This window comes from Myotis brandtii, unplaced genomic scaffold (genome assembly GCF_000412655.1).
Source record: "Myotis brandtii unplaced genomic scaffold, ASM41265v1 scaffold355, whole genome shotgun sequence".
NCBI classification, from domain to species: Eukaryota; Metazoa; Chordata; class Mammalia; order Chiroptera; family Vespertilionidae; genus Myotis; species Myotis brandtii.
The window spans coordinates 1,207,309-1,226,385 of record NW_005363642.1 but is presented as its reverse complement, the minus strand read 5'-3'; the positions used below and the strand labels follow the sequence as shown (position 1 = coordinate 1,226,385).

Genomic DNA, 19,077 nt, shown 5'->3' with positions numbered 1-19,077 from the left:
CCAGCACTTGGTGTCTAGGTAGGGCTCAGTGAGTGACTAGGTCCGTCCCCTGGTGACTGCAGTGAACCCAGCTTCCCAAGTTGTCTGATTGGCTCCGAGCTTGGATTAGGGCCAAAGAGACGCATGTGGCTCGTGAGCCGCAGTTTGCCGACCACTGTATTAGGGCATTACGACAATCTGACTTCATTGAAAATCCTTTAGGTAGCCCTAACCGGTTTGGCTCAGTGGATAGAGCGTCAGCCTGCGGACTGAAAGGTCCCAGGTTCGATTCCAGTCAAGGGCATGTACCTTGGTTGCGGGCACATCCCCAGTAGGGGGTGTGCAGGAGGCAGCTGATCGATGTTTCTCTCTCATCGATGTTTCGGACTCTCTATCCCTCTCCCTTCCTCTCTGTAAAAAATCAATAAAATATATTTTAAAAAAAATTTGAAAATCCTTTAGGTAAATGTTGTTGTTTTAATTGAGGGATAATGTAAATAAAAGTGCAGTATCTCATGTGTACTGCTTGATGGCCTTGTAATATAATCACATTTGTGTGTAATTCAGGTCAAGCTAGGAAATATTTCTGTCATCGATGCAGCTCCTTCTCGGTCTGTAACCAACACTCCCCTCCCCCAGCTAATCACCATTCTAATTTTCAGAGGTGCCTTTATTGTAAAGGCATTTTAAAAAATTGTGGTGAAATACATATAACAAATACCACTTACGATGGATTAACCATTTTTAAGTATTCAGTTCAGTGGCATTTAGGTGCATGCCTTCAAGATATTCTTTACATTTAAATGGCACTGGTCATACTTTCTTGGGGTAAAACAACTGAATGAAACGGAAGCAACTAGAGTAGAAAGTGAAAGTTCCCCCAACATTAGTATCATCCTCAGAAGGAACCGCTATTTTCAGTTTTTATATCCTTCTAGACCTTGCTTGGTGTAATGTCTTGCAGATATCTATCCACACAGGAAAACATGAGATATATGTACATGTTTTACATTTATAATTTTGTTTAGAATCCTTGATTGACTGATTGTAACTAGCTTTATCACGTGCAGTCAGAGCAACTCCATCACATGCTGCCATGGGGCTGAAATGAGATCCTGAATGCAAAAATGCCTTATAGGGAGCAGACCCAGACCTTGAGGAGGACGTTCTGTTTGACATCTGGGCATCAGCTGTGCTGCCTCTCCTCATTCACTCAGACACCCGGGCCTTGCGTGCTTCCATCCTTCCTCCTGACTCCTTGCTCCTGACCCCTCTTGCTGCCCTTGCAGGACCTGCTCTCAGATCCTGCAGCACCTAAAAGGCCTTAGTTATCTCCGACCTCTGGGAAGTCACCTCAAGTATTCAACTTTTAAGCAAGGACCAAAGCCTTAGGTTGGGTGGATGAAGGCTGGTGGAAGGCATCATTAACCAGCAGGCAGGGGCAGACACTTCAGGGAGCAGGTTAGCCCTTAGGCCACCCCTGAAATCACATTGTTGGCCTTCAGCTGGCTCTGACCCCAGAAACCAGTCTAAATGCCAGCCAGAACCCAAGGCTTCCCTCCTGCACCCCCCAATTGGGCACTGGCCCAATCTGTGGTCAGTAAGCAGGGCCCAGGATCTCAACGCTCCTCCCACAGCTCAGGCTCCTGGTCCCTAGGAGGTGAGCCTTAGTGAAACCCCACCTGCGGCCTCTGGGAAACAGACCTTATTTCAGAACACTCTTCTCTGAGGAACGTGTGGTGTGCTTTCTTTATGCGAAGAAAATCCCAAGCTGCCTGATTTTTTACTGATAAGTAGGCTTTGCCACTTTTGGTTAGTTTCATCACACCTGCTTTTCTTCTGTGGGAAGTTCAGCTCCTGAGGGTGTTGGGCAACTTTTTTCTTTCCTTCCTCCCTTCTTTTTTTGTTCTCTCCTGCACTTTGGATACAGTATAGTACAGGCAGCCATGAATTCACTCAACAGCCCATCCCATCGAGGCCCTGCCCTGTTCCAGGCACCTAGTTTAGTCTTGAGAACTCAGTGGGAGTGGGCTGGACCAGGACCCCTCTCCTGGGGGCTTTCCATCTGTAACATCGGGAATTATCCAGGGTAACAAAGAGATTCCTGGGAGGCTGGCAGCCACAAAGTCTTGAATAGAGCAGCAGGAATGATCTCGAATCTCTGCCTGTTTCACAGCCAGGTTTTGATGTTGTTAATACTAAGGGGGGAAAAATCAGGTTTTAAAATCTTTCTATTTTTAAAAAATATTTTTATTGATTTCAGAGAGGAAGGGAGAGGGAAAGATAGAAACATCAATGATGAGAGAGAATCATTGATCAGCTGCTTCCTACACGCCCCCTACTGGGGATCGAGCCCTTGACTAGAATTGAATCCGGGACCCTTCAGTCCATAGGACGACACTTTATCCACTGAGCCAAACAAGCTAGGGCAAAAAAAATCAGACTTTTTAAAATATAGAAGAGAAAGAGGGAAAATAATTCCAATATCCAGATGATCCTTGTTGAATTTTTTCAAAAGTTAATATGCATGCATGATTAGAAATTTCAAACCTAATGGAAAGGCACAGAAATGAAAAATGTAAGTGCACTTGTGTGACTGGGCACACACAGTACCGCCTCCTTCTTTCCTCAAAGATGAAATCTTAATATTTTCATATTCTTAACGCAGCTTTCCAAGAAAAATTGTGTTTCCAACTGGAGCCTTTACCTGAAACGGGCCCCACTGTGTCCCTTCTTCTTGCTTTTTCATCCCAGTGCTGTTTCTGTATCAGTCCATCACGCTATGGGCAGACCGTAATTACCTAACCACTCCCCATTGATGGACATTTAGGTTATTTCCAGCAGCTTACTAGGTAGGTTACATCTTAAAGGTTTGAAATTTCCCCAGCAAGCATGCCTTCCCTTCTTCCACTCCCCGATCACCGAGAAAAGCAGATCCCTTTGGAAAGTTTTAAAATTCATTTTCATAGTTGATTTTTTTTTAATGTAGTCAGGGAAAGGAAGGTAACTTATCATTCTTATGTTGAATGCTTACTGTATTGACAGGCTCTGAAAGGAACTTTATGTCCATGATTTCATTTAGTAATTTTAAGTAAGAATTACTTTCCTGATGTTTTAGACCAGGAACCTGAAGGTCAGAGAGGCCCCATAGCCAAGGTGGAGTTCAGCTACAGTTTACACAGCTTGGACCAGCCCTGGACTTTGTGCGCGCCGTCTTACTTCCCTTAGTTCTGTCCATTGTTCTGTGCATCTGCATCCACACAGAGCTCAGGGCGAGTTTTCTTCATCCACCTTTGTGAATTTCTGCTCAGAACTTCTAACTGGGTGGTGTTTTGCTCCGTGTTTGGTCTTGGTTTTCTGCTTCTGAAAGCTTTGGTTATGTATGGCATGCTCTAGCTTTCACAGGGAGTAAGCGTTGATCAGAGGAAGCTGTCACTTCATCTCGGGGCCCTAACTTACCGGGTTCAGGTCCTTTATGAGAGGATGGGGGACATCTGGGGCTACATTTGATCACTTGGCATCCCACGTGGGCTCTGATGGATGCTGTCTGTCAAGCGGTGCACTCACTCTGAATGCCCTGGGCTCTTGGTGGGTGGTGTCTGTAATTCGCTATCTGGGTTTCCTGGACACTAGAATCATGTCTCAATTGATTTGTCATTTTTGTGGATGAATAATCCTAAGTGGGTAAATAAAAATTAATGTTTGTATTTGGATGCTAATTTAGCTTTCAATTACGTTTTGTTTTGAGTGTTATTGAAATTAATTTGTGTTCCTTGAGCACATTCTACTTATTGGCAAGATACAGTGGCCCCCAGAATACAGCTGGTCGTTGTTTGGGGTAAATTCAGAAGATGGATAAACCATATCAAGATAATGGGAAAGTTTACTTGAAAACTTTTCCCTTTTTAAATGACAGAATGATGTCTGAACATCATCCAGACCCTGGAAAGAGAAAAAGACTTCCATGAGAACCCTGCCCCAAACAAATCAGGCTGTTTTCTTTTGACTTTGCCCCTTTCTAGTCCTGGTCCATTTGCAGGTAAATACTTTTTAGAGAGTACTAAATGGAATGGAGTTTGAGCTCCTGGTGAAGCACTGTTATTTTAGGAAGAGCTTGGGGGTTGGGATTGGGCAAGCTTCTATTGAAATTCTGACTCTTCTGCTCAGTAGCGGTGTGACATTGGGCAAGTCACTAAACACTTCTGAGCCTCTATTTTCTCATCTATAAAGTGGGACTGATAATCCCTATATCTCCTGGTTGTTATAAGGACTGAGATAAGCCATGTTTTCCAGAATATGGGACATGAACCACTGGTGCCACAACAGGCCTTCATTTCTCTTAGAAGCCTTCTGACTTTCTAGGGAAAAGTTCTTTGGGCTAAACTTCCTTTGGGAATGAGCTTTAATGCCTTGCTGATACCTGCTCCCCTTCTAAAGAAAGCCAACGTTTGGCTCATTCAGTTACCTTGCTTTTCTTTTCTGTTATTTTTATAATAGCAAGGTACACTGGTGTTCCATTTCCTTTAGTGATACACAGTTTCTTTTAAAACAAATTTATTTAAATAAGAGTTAATAACAATAACAGTGTGCTGTAGTTAAGACAAATTGTGCAGGTGGCATGTGGGTTTGAATTCCAGTTTTTCCTCCTCCTGGCTGTGCAACCTTGGGTGGTCAGTTAACATCTCTGGCCCTCAGATTCCTTATCTGTAAAATGAGGATAACACTAGTACTGCCTCTTGGGGTTGTAAAGTTTAAATGAGGAAATATCGTCAGAGCCCTTAGAACACATCTGGCACGTACAAAATACCGTCAAGTGTTCGCAGTTTTGAATGCAAATGACTGACTTTGGGACACTGGAGATGATGTTGGCGAAGTGCAGTTTCTGACTTAGCACCGTGGGCAGTAAATGCTAGCTGGTGTTACTGTATTGATTACTTAATAATGATGGTGTTAATAATAGTCATAATAACAACTAGGAGGTAGCATTCGTTGCTTTGGAAATGAATTTCTTGGGGCAGAAACTCTCAGACAGCTTGATAGGTTCCAGTGAGATGCAAAGGTTCAAATCCGTCTGTTATCTCGGTTCTACTTCTCTAGGCCAAGCCCAGCATTCGGTGCTTTATTAAACCCACCGAAACACTCGAGCGGTCCCTTGAAATGAACAAGCACAAGGGCAAGCGGCGGGTGCAAAAGAGACCCAACTACAAAAACGTCGGGGAGGAAGAAGACGAGGAGAAAGGGCCCACCGAGGATGCCCAAGATGACGCCGAGAAGGCTAAAGGTACAGAGGGTGGTTCAAAAGGCATCAAGACGAGTGGGGAGAATGAAGGTGAGTGCGCCCGTGAACGCTGCCCTGCTGCCCACTGCGAGCCAGGCTGTCATTTGTGTCTGGTCCCCCCTGTGTCAGTGGGTGCTTCTCTTCATTCCTGACACCAGTGTACCTCACTCTAAACCAGTGATTTTCAACCGTTTTCATCTCATGGTACACATAAACTAATTACTAAAATTCTACAGCACACCAAAATATATATTTTGCCCATCTGACAAAAAAAAATGTAATATTTGAACACTAGACAGCTATTTGTTGTGTTGGCTGTTGTTATTTTTTTACTTGAAAGTCTAAGGGGAAAGAGGTCAGTGCCACTGATTAGTCAGGTATTGCATGTTTTAAAAATTCTTGCAGCACTCCAGTTAAAAATCGCTGCTCTAAACAACCCCGCCAGTTGAAGGTAGATCTGGTATAAGGCCTGCCCTCACTGGATGGGTAACCTGGAGCAGGGTTCTGTTTTTGTTTTTTTTTACATTTTATTGATTTTTAGGGAGAGAAGAAGGGAGAGGGAGAGAGAGATAGAAACATCAATGAGAGAGAAATATTGATCTGCTGCCTCTTGCATGCCCCCTACTGGGGATTGAGCCTGCAACCCAGGCACATGCCCTGATCGGGAATTGGACCGACGACTTCTTGGTGCATGGAATGACACTCAACCCACTGAGCCACACTGGCTGGGCAGGGTTCTGTACCCTTAATCTGTATTTCAGTTTCCCCATCCGTAAAAAGAAGGTAACAAATAGCATTTACTTTTTCTACAAGAATTAAATGTGTTAATACATGTATGTAACATGCACAGAACAGTGCTTGGCCTGTGTCATAAATATTTGCTGCTACTACTATTATTACTACTGTTGTTATCATCATCATTTTTATCATTATTGCTGTTCTTATTATTCATGATAACCTGGATTATTATTTTTGACAGAAGTCATTCTTCCTTGCACTGCAGGAAGAAAAGTGGGGAGTGTTTAATGAACTTACATGCTTTTAATAAGATTTGTTTCTTGTAATCAAATAATGAAATATAGTCCCTTGGATTCTTGCTTTAAGTTTTTTTAAAGTTCCATGTGTTTAGAGTGAGGTACACTTGTGTTTGCTCCCTATGGGCTAAATAAGCAGAATAGTTCAGTCCTCTTTTTTGCCTTTGTCAGGAATGATTCTGTTTTATTTTTCACCTCCCTCTTATAGATGTTAAGACCTTCTTAATATGGAGAGCATGGTCTGCTCTGGGATTAAGCAACTTTAAACTGTCCAGTTCCTTGTGTCATGGGCCGGGCACACAGCCACACAGATGGGGTCCCTGGCCACAGCCCTGAACATTCGGGGTGAAAAAGGTGATGGGGTGGAAGTGGGCTGGGGGCTCTGGTTGCTAGAACTGAATTCCCACCACACCCCCTAGGACAGGCACGGGCTCTCTTTGGCTCTCGGCTGTGGTCTGCTGGGGGTGTGAGGTCCTGGGCTAGCAGTGGCTGCTCTGAAGCCAGCTCTCTTCGGCCCATCTGCCTGGACTATGTGAGCCCCTAGTCCCAGGCGTCTGAAGCTGGGAAACAGAGTGGCTCAGTAAATCAGTGACTGGGAACTCACTTGTTTGGGGAAGTTTGCTGCAATTATGCAGCCAAAGCCCGCCCCCGCCCCCACACCACTGGCCCCATTCTGATTTTCTTGGCAGCTCTCAGTGAATGCCACGATCACATTTCGATAAGTATCTCCAAAACATCTCTCTGGTGCCACCTGGCCCTCTTTTTAAGGCTTAGAGTTCCAGTATGCTTTTATTTCTGTTCAAAGTGTGTAGTAAGCATTTTGGTTTAGAAATTCTCATTTGGCTCGGAAAATCTTTACCAACATATATCACTTTAGAGAAGGGGCATGGGGGAGGGGCAAACACAAGGGAAGCCATACTTGTTTGTTTATTTGGATCATTCGGATTTTTAAAAAACAACAACTTGGGAGCAAATTGTCAGCTTAAGTGCTAGATTTAGCTGTCCTGTAGCCACATCAGGGGGCAAGGGATGACTTTACCCCATTTTGTACTTTGTGTTCTCGTCAATTTTGTCTTGGAAAGATGCTACCCTCTTTCATTCCAGTCCTTTTAAGGGCTGCTCTCTAACCAGGCCTGGGCTGTGACTAAACGTGGTGTGGACAGGGCAGTGTTGGCCTCAAGCACACAACCAAGTGAGTCAGCCTAGCGTCTCCATCCTCATGCACAGGCGCTTCACTGGCTCTGCAGGCTGCAGTTCCAGCTTGCTGTTGCGCTGAGTTAAGGACTCCTGCACCCTGAGCCCACCTGCCCTGTGCAGCGGGTAAGGGGAGAATGCTCACCAGTTTCCAAAAACCTATTTTCCAGGCAGTCACTTGGCCAGGTTGTGCCAGACAGGGCCCAGGAATTTCTCCAGAGGTTTTGTTTGGCTCTCAATGATCCCCTCAGCATTTTGGTACCTTCTTCTTTTTTTTCTTTTTTTTTCCTTTTTATTTTCTTGACCGTGCATCCAGCTCACCATAAATAAATACGATTTCCACAGGCCCATCCACCAAACAGACACCTATTGGACAGCAGGATTTGTATTCTGGGGCATTTGAACCACATACTTGATCTCTTAGTTATTCTCATATTTGAAGGTGCGGCTGGTGGGTGTTCTCTTCCCTCGACTGTGTTTGTGTTTGAATGAAACCACACAGCTGTTAATTCCTGTGACTTGGAAGGGCATCAGGCACATGTCCTAATTCAGTTTCAAGCCAGAGGACAGTAGATGGGGGAGGTGCCTGGGAGATGGGAGACCTGACTTGCAGACTTATAGGTTTGCTGTGGGCCTTGCTTGGATGGTCTTCTCAAGCTTGAGGCCTTTCTTTCTTTCTGGAAATTATGAGTATAGAAAATATGATTCATGTGACAATTTTTGTGTTGTTGTTGTTAATCCTCACCAAAGGATATTTTCTCCATTGCTCTTCAGAGAGAGTGGAAGGGAGGGGGAGGTAGAGAGAGAGAGAGAGAGAGAGAGAGAGAGAAAGAAACATTGATATGAAAGAGACACATCAACTGGTTGCCTCTTGCACGCGCCCCGACCAGTGGCGGGGAGTGAACCTGTGACCCTTTGGTGTGCGGGCCAGTGCTCTAACCACAGAGCAACATTGGCCAGGGGGACAACTTTTTAAATGAAGATATGTTGGTATTCTTGAGTTTGCAAGATTTAGAAATTCACCTCTGGTTGGCTGAAGCAAAAGGGGTGATTATGTTTATGTAATTGGGAGACCAGGCAGGGCTGGACCCAAGTGCAAAGATGACCATTGGCAGCACCAGGCTCACATCCTGCCAACTTACCACCAAGTGGAGAGGGAGCTGCTTCTTCCCACTGGCTGCAGCTGAATCCTGGGGGCTGATGCCTGTTGGTGCTGATGGGCCTGGCTTGCCCACCAGTGGAAAGGGATGTTCTGTGCTGATTGGCCAGGCCTGGGTCACGTGTCTCCCAACAGTGGCTCCCTCAGTAAAAATGAGGAGTGTTTATCAGAAGAAGGGGGTTAGATGCTGGGCGAGCACAAACAGCGGACCCTCCCCTAGAAAGCCACGGTATTCAGTGTCCTCATCCCCCGAGGGCCGTCTTCTCCCTTCCTGTTCTGAGGTGGATAGGTGGCTTTCCCCTCCAAATGATCTCTTCTCTAGCAAACGTCTTGCATTGTCTCTGGGTCTAGGGGCTTATTGACAGCCTGGCTGTAACAGATGGGCACAGGTGACTCTTCAATAAAGAGATGCTGACACCAGTTTCCCCCTGCATACCCTGCCATCCCCATGTTAGTGGTGAAATCTTTTCTTTAAAGGGTGGCTTAAAGCACAGGAGTAAAAAGGCATGTGGTTGCAAGTCACAATTTTGCCATGACCTGATTTGAATATGGCATCAATATGTGTGCTTTTTTTTTTTCTATAAATGCATCACCCAAAATTCACACCTCCTCCACATTTAAGTCCAGACAAGGATGTTGTGTGAAATGAATGTGCTCCCCTGGACCCTCCACTCCTATCCCCGATTTGCAAAGAAATTTGTTCTGCCTCAGTGTGATGGGTGACTCATTCTGAAACCAAGAAAATCACAGGGCCCCTAAATTTTCAGAAGTTGAATACTGAAAGGAAGACGAGGGAGCCCTTGTCCCTGCAGCTGAAGGAGTGCTCGCTTGGACATGTGCTCATGTCTTAGCTTGCTCTGCAGTCTGAAAGGGTAGTCGTCTCTTTCCAGATTCACTTAGAGCAATAACTTTTAAACATGCCTGAGACAAGAGAATGAATAATTTGAACTTCTTGTTTGAAAAATAGGATTTGGTTTCTGTTTCTTGGCCTATGGAAAAGGTAGGCATCCATTTCACAGCCTGACCTTCAGAGCCTACCTACCCTTGTCTTGGAATTCCAGCAAGGGCCTGGCGTGCAGGTGACAGCACTGACTTTGAACTTGCCAGATCAGCTGGGACTTGAGGGGAGCCTGGGAGCTTGCAGCCCCAACTTGCTTTTTTTTTTTTTTTTTTTTTTTTTTAGTCTCTCCTGACATGAAGTGGAGCCTGGCCTCATTTCTGACTCCTCTTATAAAGCCAGAGTCAACCCCAGACCCAGCAGTTTTCTGATTGGGATGAGCCAGGGACTAGCTGTCAGGAGTTTAGGGTCTGAATCCAGACCTGCGGGTCTGTTCCTGAGTAGCTGTGTGAACCTAGGAAAGTTATCACCCTTTCTGTGCTTCTCTATCAATAGAGGGGGCTTCATAATGCCCTGTCCTCAGGGTATCAGAAATGAGACCATCAGTGCCTCAGCATTTAGCACGGGACACATGAGCACTGAATAGGAGGAACCCTGGCCAAGGTGGAGAGTAGAGTGAGGAGCTTGGAAGTGGTACTTGAGATGTAAGGGGGGACTTTGTTTGTGTGCACCTGGCAAGTTTCTGGAGGGCCCGTTTCCCTGTTAATTTCTATAAGGAATAGCGAGAGGTGTGTGTGTGTGTGTGTGTGTGTGTGTCTGTGTCTAGAACAACGGTTCTCAACCTGTGGGTCGCGACCCCTTTGGCAGTCGGGTTGTTCTAAGACCATCCTGCATATCAGATATTTACATTACGATTCATAACAGTAGCAACATTACAGTTATGAAGTGTCAACGAAAATAATTTTATGGTTGGGTCACAACATGAGGAACTGTATTTAAAGGGCCAGAAGGTTGAGAACCACTGGTCTAGAGGGAGGAGAAGGATTGGTAGGCTGGACACTGTTGTACAGAGCAGGTGGGAGTGCGCACTTCTCCAATGGGCTTAATTAGTATAAGGAGAAGGATTGGAGGTCAGTTTAGACAAATCCTCTGAAAAGCAACTTCCCAGAAAAACATTCTGAATTCAATCTCATGCTACTCAGTAAAATATTAAAAAACAACAAAACAAGAAAAGGGGAGCCCTAAATACTCTGCACATACACACCCTGTTGTTGCCAGTTCCTCTTTGCCTCTTGAAATTCTGCTCTAAAACCAGCCAGTAGCATGCCCTGCTTCCCTTATATCCTAGGTAACCAGCAAGAGCATCTTTCTCCTCCTTCCCTTAACCTTCTCTCAGAGGCCTTCTTATTCTCCCCTCCCCCTCTGTTTGTTGTCTGCCCCTGCTGTGATTGCTGGAATGGAGAACACAGAGGGCAATGGAGAAAATCCTGGAATTTGTGAAGTCAAAGACTATTGGGAGGTCATGCCTGCCATTTCCCTGAAAAGTACTTCATTTACCAAATATTAATCAGATTAGAATGTACATCATCCCAGGCAAGTTGATGAATTGTTGCTGTTATTTTAAAAAATCAGAGTCAGAGTGTTGGGGAAGCGCATAGATTTGGCCAGTTGTCATAATGAGAGGCAGAAGTTGACATCCTTGCGTCCTTAGGCCTCTGTACATTCACACTGTTGTGCAGCGGTCGCCACCATCCAGCCCCAGAACTCTTCTCATCTTCCCCAACTGAAACTCTGTCCTCATTAAACAACTCCCATTCTCCCTCCCCCCAGCCCTTAGCAGCCACTGTTTCACTTTCTGTCTCTCTGACTGAATTTGACTGCCCGAGGTTCCTCATAAAGGGAATTGTATAGTATTTCTCCTTTTGTGACTGTCTTCTTTCACTCAGCATAATGTCCTCGGGGTTCAACCAGATTGTAACAAGTGGCAGGATTTCCTTCCTATTTAAGATTGAACGATAGTCTGTTTTTGGGGATAGACCACATTTTGCTTATCCATCCGACGGACACTGGGTTGTTTTCTTTGCAAACCGGGGATAGGAGTTTTCAATTTTTTGCTACTACAGGCCTGGGTGTGCAAATCCTCTTCTACTCTGGAGGCTTTGGGGGAAATGATATTGTAGAAATGTTAGAGGCTGAGGAGGGCCTGGGCAGAGCCTGCTGAAGCCAGAGGAGCTGGAGATTTGGGTTTCATCTCCCAGCATCACAGCCTCCAGCATGTTCCTCCACTCCCAGAGGCTCAAGACTCTAGTAGTGTAATGGTTTGCTGGAGCCTTCAAGATTATGTGCCATGGTGCCTGGCCCAGAAACAAATACCACACAGATGCTAATTTACACAGCATCTGGGAGTGGGGGTAGAGGCCCGTCACCTAAAAAAAGAAGAAAAAAAAAATTCCTCTGTGCCTCAGTTTCCCCTTTATTAAAATGCAGAGATTATGTTAGATTTGCATTGTCCCAACTGTGGGGTATGGAGATCTTTTTAGGTGGGACAGAGTGGGCCTTAAAGACTGTGGTGAGAGGATTCTTGTTATGTGATTAGCTCCAGGGGATCCTGAGGTTTTCAGTGCCATGTCTTTCACACCTCTCTCCCATTCCTGAATCTCTCCTTTCCCATGCGCACAACCAGCCTGGGTACCTGGGTACCTGGGTACCTTTTTTTTTGTTTGTTAATCCTCAGTCGAGGATACTTTCCCCCCATTGATTCTCAGAGAAAGTGAAAGGGAGGGAGGAAGGGAGGAAGAGAGAGAGAGGTGAGACATATCGAGTGGTTGCCTCCTGCATGCGTCCTGGCCAGTTCTAGGGATCAAACTTGCAAACCAGGTATGTGCCCTTGACTGGGAATCGAACCCTCGACCTTTTGTTGTGTGAGCCATTGCTGTAACCACTGAGAAATACCAGCCATGGCAGCCTGGGTACCTTTTTATTTATTCTTCGTGTATATTACTTTCACAGTTGCTTTCTGTTTTTATTGGTTTTATGCTTACAATAGTATTGCAGATTTATAAAAAGTTAAAAATAGGATAAAGAACTCCCATTTACCCTTTACCCAGTTTCACCTTTCAACATATAATATACCCCATTTGCTTTCTTATTTGCTTAAACTCTGTCTCTACACACATGCACACACACACACACACACACACACACACTCGCTCACAAACATTTTTATCCTGCCCCTTCCCTTCTAAATCCCTCGGTGTGCATTTGCTAAGAATAGGATATGCTCTTTCATGACCACAGTACAGTTATCAGCTTCATACTAGTTTTCTGCTGTCCATGTTCCAGTCTATCCACTGGCTCATTAATAATGTCCTTTGTAGCCTATTTCCTTCCTCTAGTACAGAATTCAGTCTAGAATCAGGTCGTGTCTTTCATCATTGTGTCTCTTTAGCCTCCTCTACTCTGGAACATTTCCACAACCTTTTTTTCTCTTTTACAACATTGACCATTTTGAAGAGTACAGAACCTCCCCCGCTTTGTTTTAATAAAGTGTTCCTCATTCAGTCTTTGATGTTTCTCTGTGATTAGATTGAGGTTATGCATTCTTGATTGGAATATGGCATAGGTGACGTCATGTCTTTCTCGGGGTGTCAAACCTGGATGTCCTTCTGTTCCTCATGGGTGATGTTAATTTTGGTCACCTGCTTAAGGTATTGCCCAGTTTCTCCACCATACAGTTACTTTATTTTTTCTTTGCAACTAATCAGCAATCTTTGGGGAGACCCTCTGATTATGTAGATATCCTGTGCCTCATTAAAATTCCCCCTTAGACTTGGCATTCATTGATGATTCTTGCCTGATTCCGCCTTTACCAGGATGCGAGCAAACTGTTGTCTTTCCAACACCAGCACTCTTCATGTTTAAAAGTCAGCCCTCAACATTCCACTGTAAATAGGCTTCCTCCTTTCTCTCCATTTACTTATTTATTTCTCTATTCTTGGCATGGCTTCATGGATTTCAGTTTTGTAATTGTTTATATTTCATTACTATATTTAATTAATTTGATTCTGAAATTGTCCCAGATTTAGCCATTAGGAATCCTTTCAAGCTGGCTGCTATGTCCTTGTGATAAGCCCCCATCATTTTTTCAAACACTCCTTATACTTTCTGGCATAACAAGGTATTCAGGTTCATCTTGTGTCCGCTCTGCCCATCCCTGGGATTAGGCATTTCTCTGAAAAGCTCTGGTTCCTCTCAAAGGGCAATGGTAATTAGAAGCCAAGATCTGGTTACTAGATGTGCTCATTTCTGCTGGGTTGTCTGGCTTTTTGGCCCTTTTAAGGGACAGAGCTAGAAAATATATGCATGTATATGCACAAAATATACATTTATTCATTTTGTGCACATATACATATTTTAGAGATAAGTTCATACCAATACCTCCAGTTCTGATCAATTCCCAGCAGGCTGTTTCCTGCCTTCCTCCATTTCAGATTTGTATCTCTACCTCTATAGTGAGAATTCTGGCTCCCAACAACATTACAAGATCAATAGATCTTATTTTCTCAATCCTCTAAACACATCTAAAAATTCTTCAGAATTAAGTATTGTGTTTATAGAGTTAAGTATTATGTTTATAAACTACTTGGATTAGTCTATCCTTCCTTCCTTTCTTTCCCCCTTCAGAGAGGTGTGATATTCATTTGAAATAAATGTGGGCATTTCAAATTTTTTTTCTGTTTAGGGTTTTCTCTTCACATTGATTTAATTTTTTTTTAGATATATGGAATATTAACAAACTCAAAACTATGTCAAAAGGTATGTTTAAAGATGTGTCCCTCCCTCCCATAATCCTTTCATCCATTCCCCCCACCTCTTGTATATAAGCAACTTGATTGTTTTCTGGAATATCTTTCCTGTGTTTCTTTTTGTAAAAAGAAGTGTGTATATGTATGTTTTCCCTTCTTTCTTACACACAGAGTGGCACTTGATCTCTTCAGTGAGCAGTATCTCTGGAACTCACTCCGTATCAGTTCACGGAGTTCTTCCTCATTTCTCTCTACAGCTGCACTGTGTGCGTGCACCATCATTTATTCAGCCAGTCCTCATGCTTGGACATTTAGGTAGTTTCCAATATTTTGCAATTACAGATAATACTGCCGTGAATACCCTTGTGGGTGTGCATTTTCTTATTGCTGGAGGTGTGTCTTCCAGATAAATTCCTGCAAGTGGGATTGTTGAAGGGTAGAATAGTTATTTAATTTCCTTTTTTTTAAAGTTTCTTTACAAAAGTTTTTTTATTCATAAAAATTTCTTAAATGTGTATAAGTAAACAAAGTGAGTTCAAACAAAGTGATTAAATAAATAGCAAATAGTACAGGCTAAACAGAGACATGGAAAATTGTAAAGGCAGGCAGATGACTGAAGTGTGAACAGAACAGGGCCAGGTTATTGTTGCAGTTCCTTCAGACTCCAAAAAAGAAACCTGGTTTGGGTGGGGGCTCATGATTTCATAACAGAGGCTCAGATGGAGCCCCCTGGGAATTTGTCATCAGAGCCTGAGTTTTCAGTGACTGTTAGTGGAAATCTGAGTTCACATGAGCCCACTGATCTGTTTTTCCTAGTGACGGTCGGTAGCATGGCATGCACACCCTGGGAGGCATGATGTCAATGCCGGGGCGGGGGAGGGGGGACAGGAGGCTAAGCAGAACCATGCCAGATGTCCTGGTGTGGCATTAAGAGGGGTTCACATTGACCCTGAATCACCAGGAAAGTCAAATCCTATTTTAAAGATGGCTATAGAATTTATTTTATAGCAGTGAGAATCTGGGGAGACCCTTGCATGCCCATGTAGCCTTTTGCATACACTAATTTTAAAAGCTGTTTGGATAAAATTGTTTAAAAGACACTGGGGAAAAACTCTTTTGGCATTGGAAGAAGTGTTCTATATTCATCTAGAAAATTAATCTAAGTCAATCTAACAGCTCACTCCACAACTATGCTGGCTGGGTCAGGAGTATATGGGAGGGATAGCGGTGCAGCTGTGAGAACCAGGGTGACCCAGCCGAGGTTTGGACACCTCGTTCTATGTGGAGAGGCCCTTGTGGGCCTGGTCCTGTACCAGGATGTGTCATAGGAGGTGAGGAGGAGGAGCAGTCCTGGCTTTCACTCTTACTTTTAGCTGTATTAAGAGTCACTGCTCTTCTGGGTTTCCGTTTCCTCAAATACAGTATCCAAGACCAAACCAGTGGTTTTCAGAATTCCATAAAGCAGCTTTAGGGGGCTCTGTGCACCACTTGAGGGAACCTGTGGTTCAGAGACATTTGGGACCCACCACTTACTACCTGGAGCAGCTGTGCTCTCATCAGCTTACGGGGTGGTGTACCACAGGAAAGTGTCCGAAATTAGTATCCAACTGCTTAACAAAGTTCGATGAGCACTGGACTGGCTTATCTTTAACCCCTCTCTCCTCTGCTCCAGAATTCTGATAGTGTCCAGGGAGGAGATTAGAAACTGAAAAGGACCAACCACATCACAGCAGGCTTATTCTTCAGGCCCAGGCGCTAGGGCTTGCCCCCATATCTTGGAGCAGGGGTCCTCAAACTACGGCCCGCGGGCCACATGCAAATACAAACATTGTATTGGTTCCCGTTTTGTTTTTTTACTTCAAAATAAGATATGTGCAGTGTGCATAGGAATTTGTTCATAGTTTTTTTTTTTAAACTATAGTCCGGCCCTCCGGTCTGAGGGGTCCTCAAACTACGGCTCGCGGGCCACCTGCAAATACAAATATTGTATTTGTTCCCGTTTTGTTTTTTTACTTCAAAATAAGATATGTGCAGTGTGCATAGGAATTTGTTCATAGTTTTTTTTTTTAAACTATAGTCCGGCCCTCCAACGGTCTGAGGGACAGTGAACTGGCCCCCTGTTTAAAAAGTTTGAGGACCCCTGGCTTGGAGGGTCCTTGGAGCTGAGTTCCTGCCAGGACAGCCAGGCTGGGAGGAAGGGGAGCTTGCGGTAGTGCAGGAGACAGGACAGAAACCAGAGTGGGAGGCTGGTGCTATAGGCTACCTTGGTAGTATTCAGATGTCTTTGCTGGCACACCCTATTAGTAAACACAAACAAACAAATACAGTCAAACTTCAGTTCTCCACCAAGTTGTTCATGGAAAATATGTCTCTGTTGTGGAACAAAACTTCAGTTTTCCACCTGACAACCCTTTGATGCTGATACCTCATCACCACAAAACTTGTCTCTCAGGCAACAAAGGAGAGAATGTTTTTGTTGCTGGGAAGTTGACAATTAGCACAATTTACAACATAATGAGGCCATCAAGATTGCTAATGTTGCTAAGGGTGTGAAAGTGCTCACAAAACAACAATCACTATTGAAGAGGTAGAAAAATTGTTGTTGATTTAGATCAGTGATGGCAAACCTATGACACACGTGTCAGGTGACACGCGAACTCATTTTTTTGGTTGATTTTTCTTTGTTAAATGGCATTTAAATATATAAAATAAATATCAAAAATATAAATCTTTGTTTTACTATGGTTGCAAATATCAAAAAATTTCTATATGTGACACGGCACCAGAGTTAAGTTAGGGTTTTTCAAAATGCTGACATGCTGAGCTCAAAAGGTTTAGATAAACGAAAAGCAGTTAACCAGTGATAGCATTTCAGAGGCAAAGATGCATGAAAAAGCAAAGATGTTGCATACCACCTCCTTAAAGACATCCCTGGAACAAGTGCTGAAAGTGATTCGTTTAAGGCTAGTAAGGGGTGGTTCAATAAATTTAAGAAAAGAAGTGTTTATAGATTAAGCAGTACATTAGATGTGTCCTGTATATAAAAAAGGTTAAAACAGGGAATCATTTGTGGGTTTGGAATGGATTAATTCAATTTACATTATTGAATTTACATGATCGGTTTTCGAACAAATTGCTTCTCAAACTGCCTTCTGGAACAAATTAAATTCGAGAATCGAGATTCCACTGTAAATACATAATTTACTCATGCATCTCCCAAATTATACATTTGATGTTATTGTGCTAATGTTATGTACATCATAAAAGCAACAAAATGGGTTTTTTAAAAGATGAGAATAATTAAAAGAGGTACTACCCATTGAATCATCTTGCATACCCATCGAGGTATTTGTACCCCACTGTGGAGAAGACAGGGGTAGCTGGGGGGCATCTGAAGGAGGTTGGTGGAGGTGAAGGTGCAAGGACAGGAAAGATTGATTTTTCTCAGTCAGCAGTCGGCACCAACTCCTGCTCATTGCTGCATCCATGTGCTACTTGCACTACTGTTTACTCAGTAGTTCTCTGAATCCACTCACTTGTTTTTTTCTTAAATTTAGCCTCATCCTAAGCAGTAACACCCCCAAAAGAACACATTTTCTGTGCAGTTGGGATTTTCTTCTAATGCACATTAAAATAAATGCACAACTATGCAAAGAAAACATTTGTCCACATACCACTTAAAAATCATGTCAGCCCCCACCTATGTACTGGGGGACAGCCCTGTGGGAGACTCCAGTCAGTGGCATCTGACTCTAGACCACAGTGTCGGGGTAGGGGCTAGTGAAAGCAAGGCCTCCCGTCCCCTGCCAGGGTCCGGGCCCATGTGGACCTGTGAGGGGTGCACTCCTCCACGCCACAGAATAGTCACAAACAGTCATTCCTGAGAGTCCCATAAGGGTGGTGGGGCTGTGGATCACCCCAATATATGTTGCAGCTGCCAGAACCTCCCACATGGGGCTAGACCAGTCATTCCTTTGTTCATTCCAGAGATCTCTATGAGCACCTGCCATGTGCCAGGCCCTGGACTAGACACTGGAGAAGTAGTGGGGAGCAAGGCAGCTAAGGCAGCCACTCTTATGAAACCCACATTATAGTAGGGGGAAGCAGGCAGGAAACAACAAACCAATAAATAGAAAGTATAAAATCCAGGGAGTTGGAGAAACCAAGATGGCGGCATAGGTAAACACCTGAAATTGCTGCCTCACACAACCACTTCAAAAATACAACTAAAAGACAAAACGGACATCATCCAGAACCACAGGAAGGCTGGCTGAGTGGAAATTCTACAACTAGAAGGAAAGAGAAAAGCACACTGAGACTCAGAGGAGGAACGGAAGTAAAGTGCAGAGGTACAGAGGCACACGCAGAAAGGGCTGGCAACTGAGGACGCAGTTGTCTTTTTCAATCAGGAGGGAGTCACAAGCTCCCGAATGCTCTGAACTCCAGTTCCAGGCAAGTCTCTGGGAACTCAGACTCATACGGGGAGAAACTGGACTGTCTGGCATCGGTCAGAACTCAAGGGCGGCTTTCAGTCAGAGGTGCTTGCAGTGATTACCTCGGGACACTGAGATCCAGGGCCTCTTAAGGCAGGGCTGAGGATCAGCCATAGCTGTTTGCTCCGCCCTCTTGATTCTCTGAGAACCCGCCCCACCCAGGCTGTGCGCAGAGGCTTTTGCATATGAATGGCTTGGCCCTTTGCAATCTAAAATTACCTAACAAACTGCAGCTGGGTCAGAGAGACCCAGAACATCCAAAAGAAGGCCCAAGACCCCACAGCAGCTTGCATTGCT

The 19,077-nt window shown here is 44.2% G+C and overlaps 1 protein-coding gene across 5 annotated transcripts in view; it reads left to right on the top strand.

Moving 5' to 3' along the window:
- CLEC16A (C-type lectin domain family 16, member A) overlaps positions 1-19,077 on the top strand; it is a 231,483-nt gene that overhangs the window by 49,511 nt on the left and 162,895 nt on the right. For 3 of the 5 annotated variants that reach the window (XM_005871741.2, XM_005871740.2, XM_014544186.1), the window contains one exon: positions 5,077-5,260. In XM_005871741.2, the coding sequence (XP_005871803.1) occupies positions 5,077-5,260 (184 nt within the window). Of the gene's footprint in view, positions 1-5,076; positions 5,309-14,258; positions 14,298-19,077 lie in introns of all 5 variants that reach the window. The other 2 variants (XM_014544185.1, XM_005871739.2) reach the window with 2 other exon arrangements.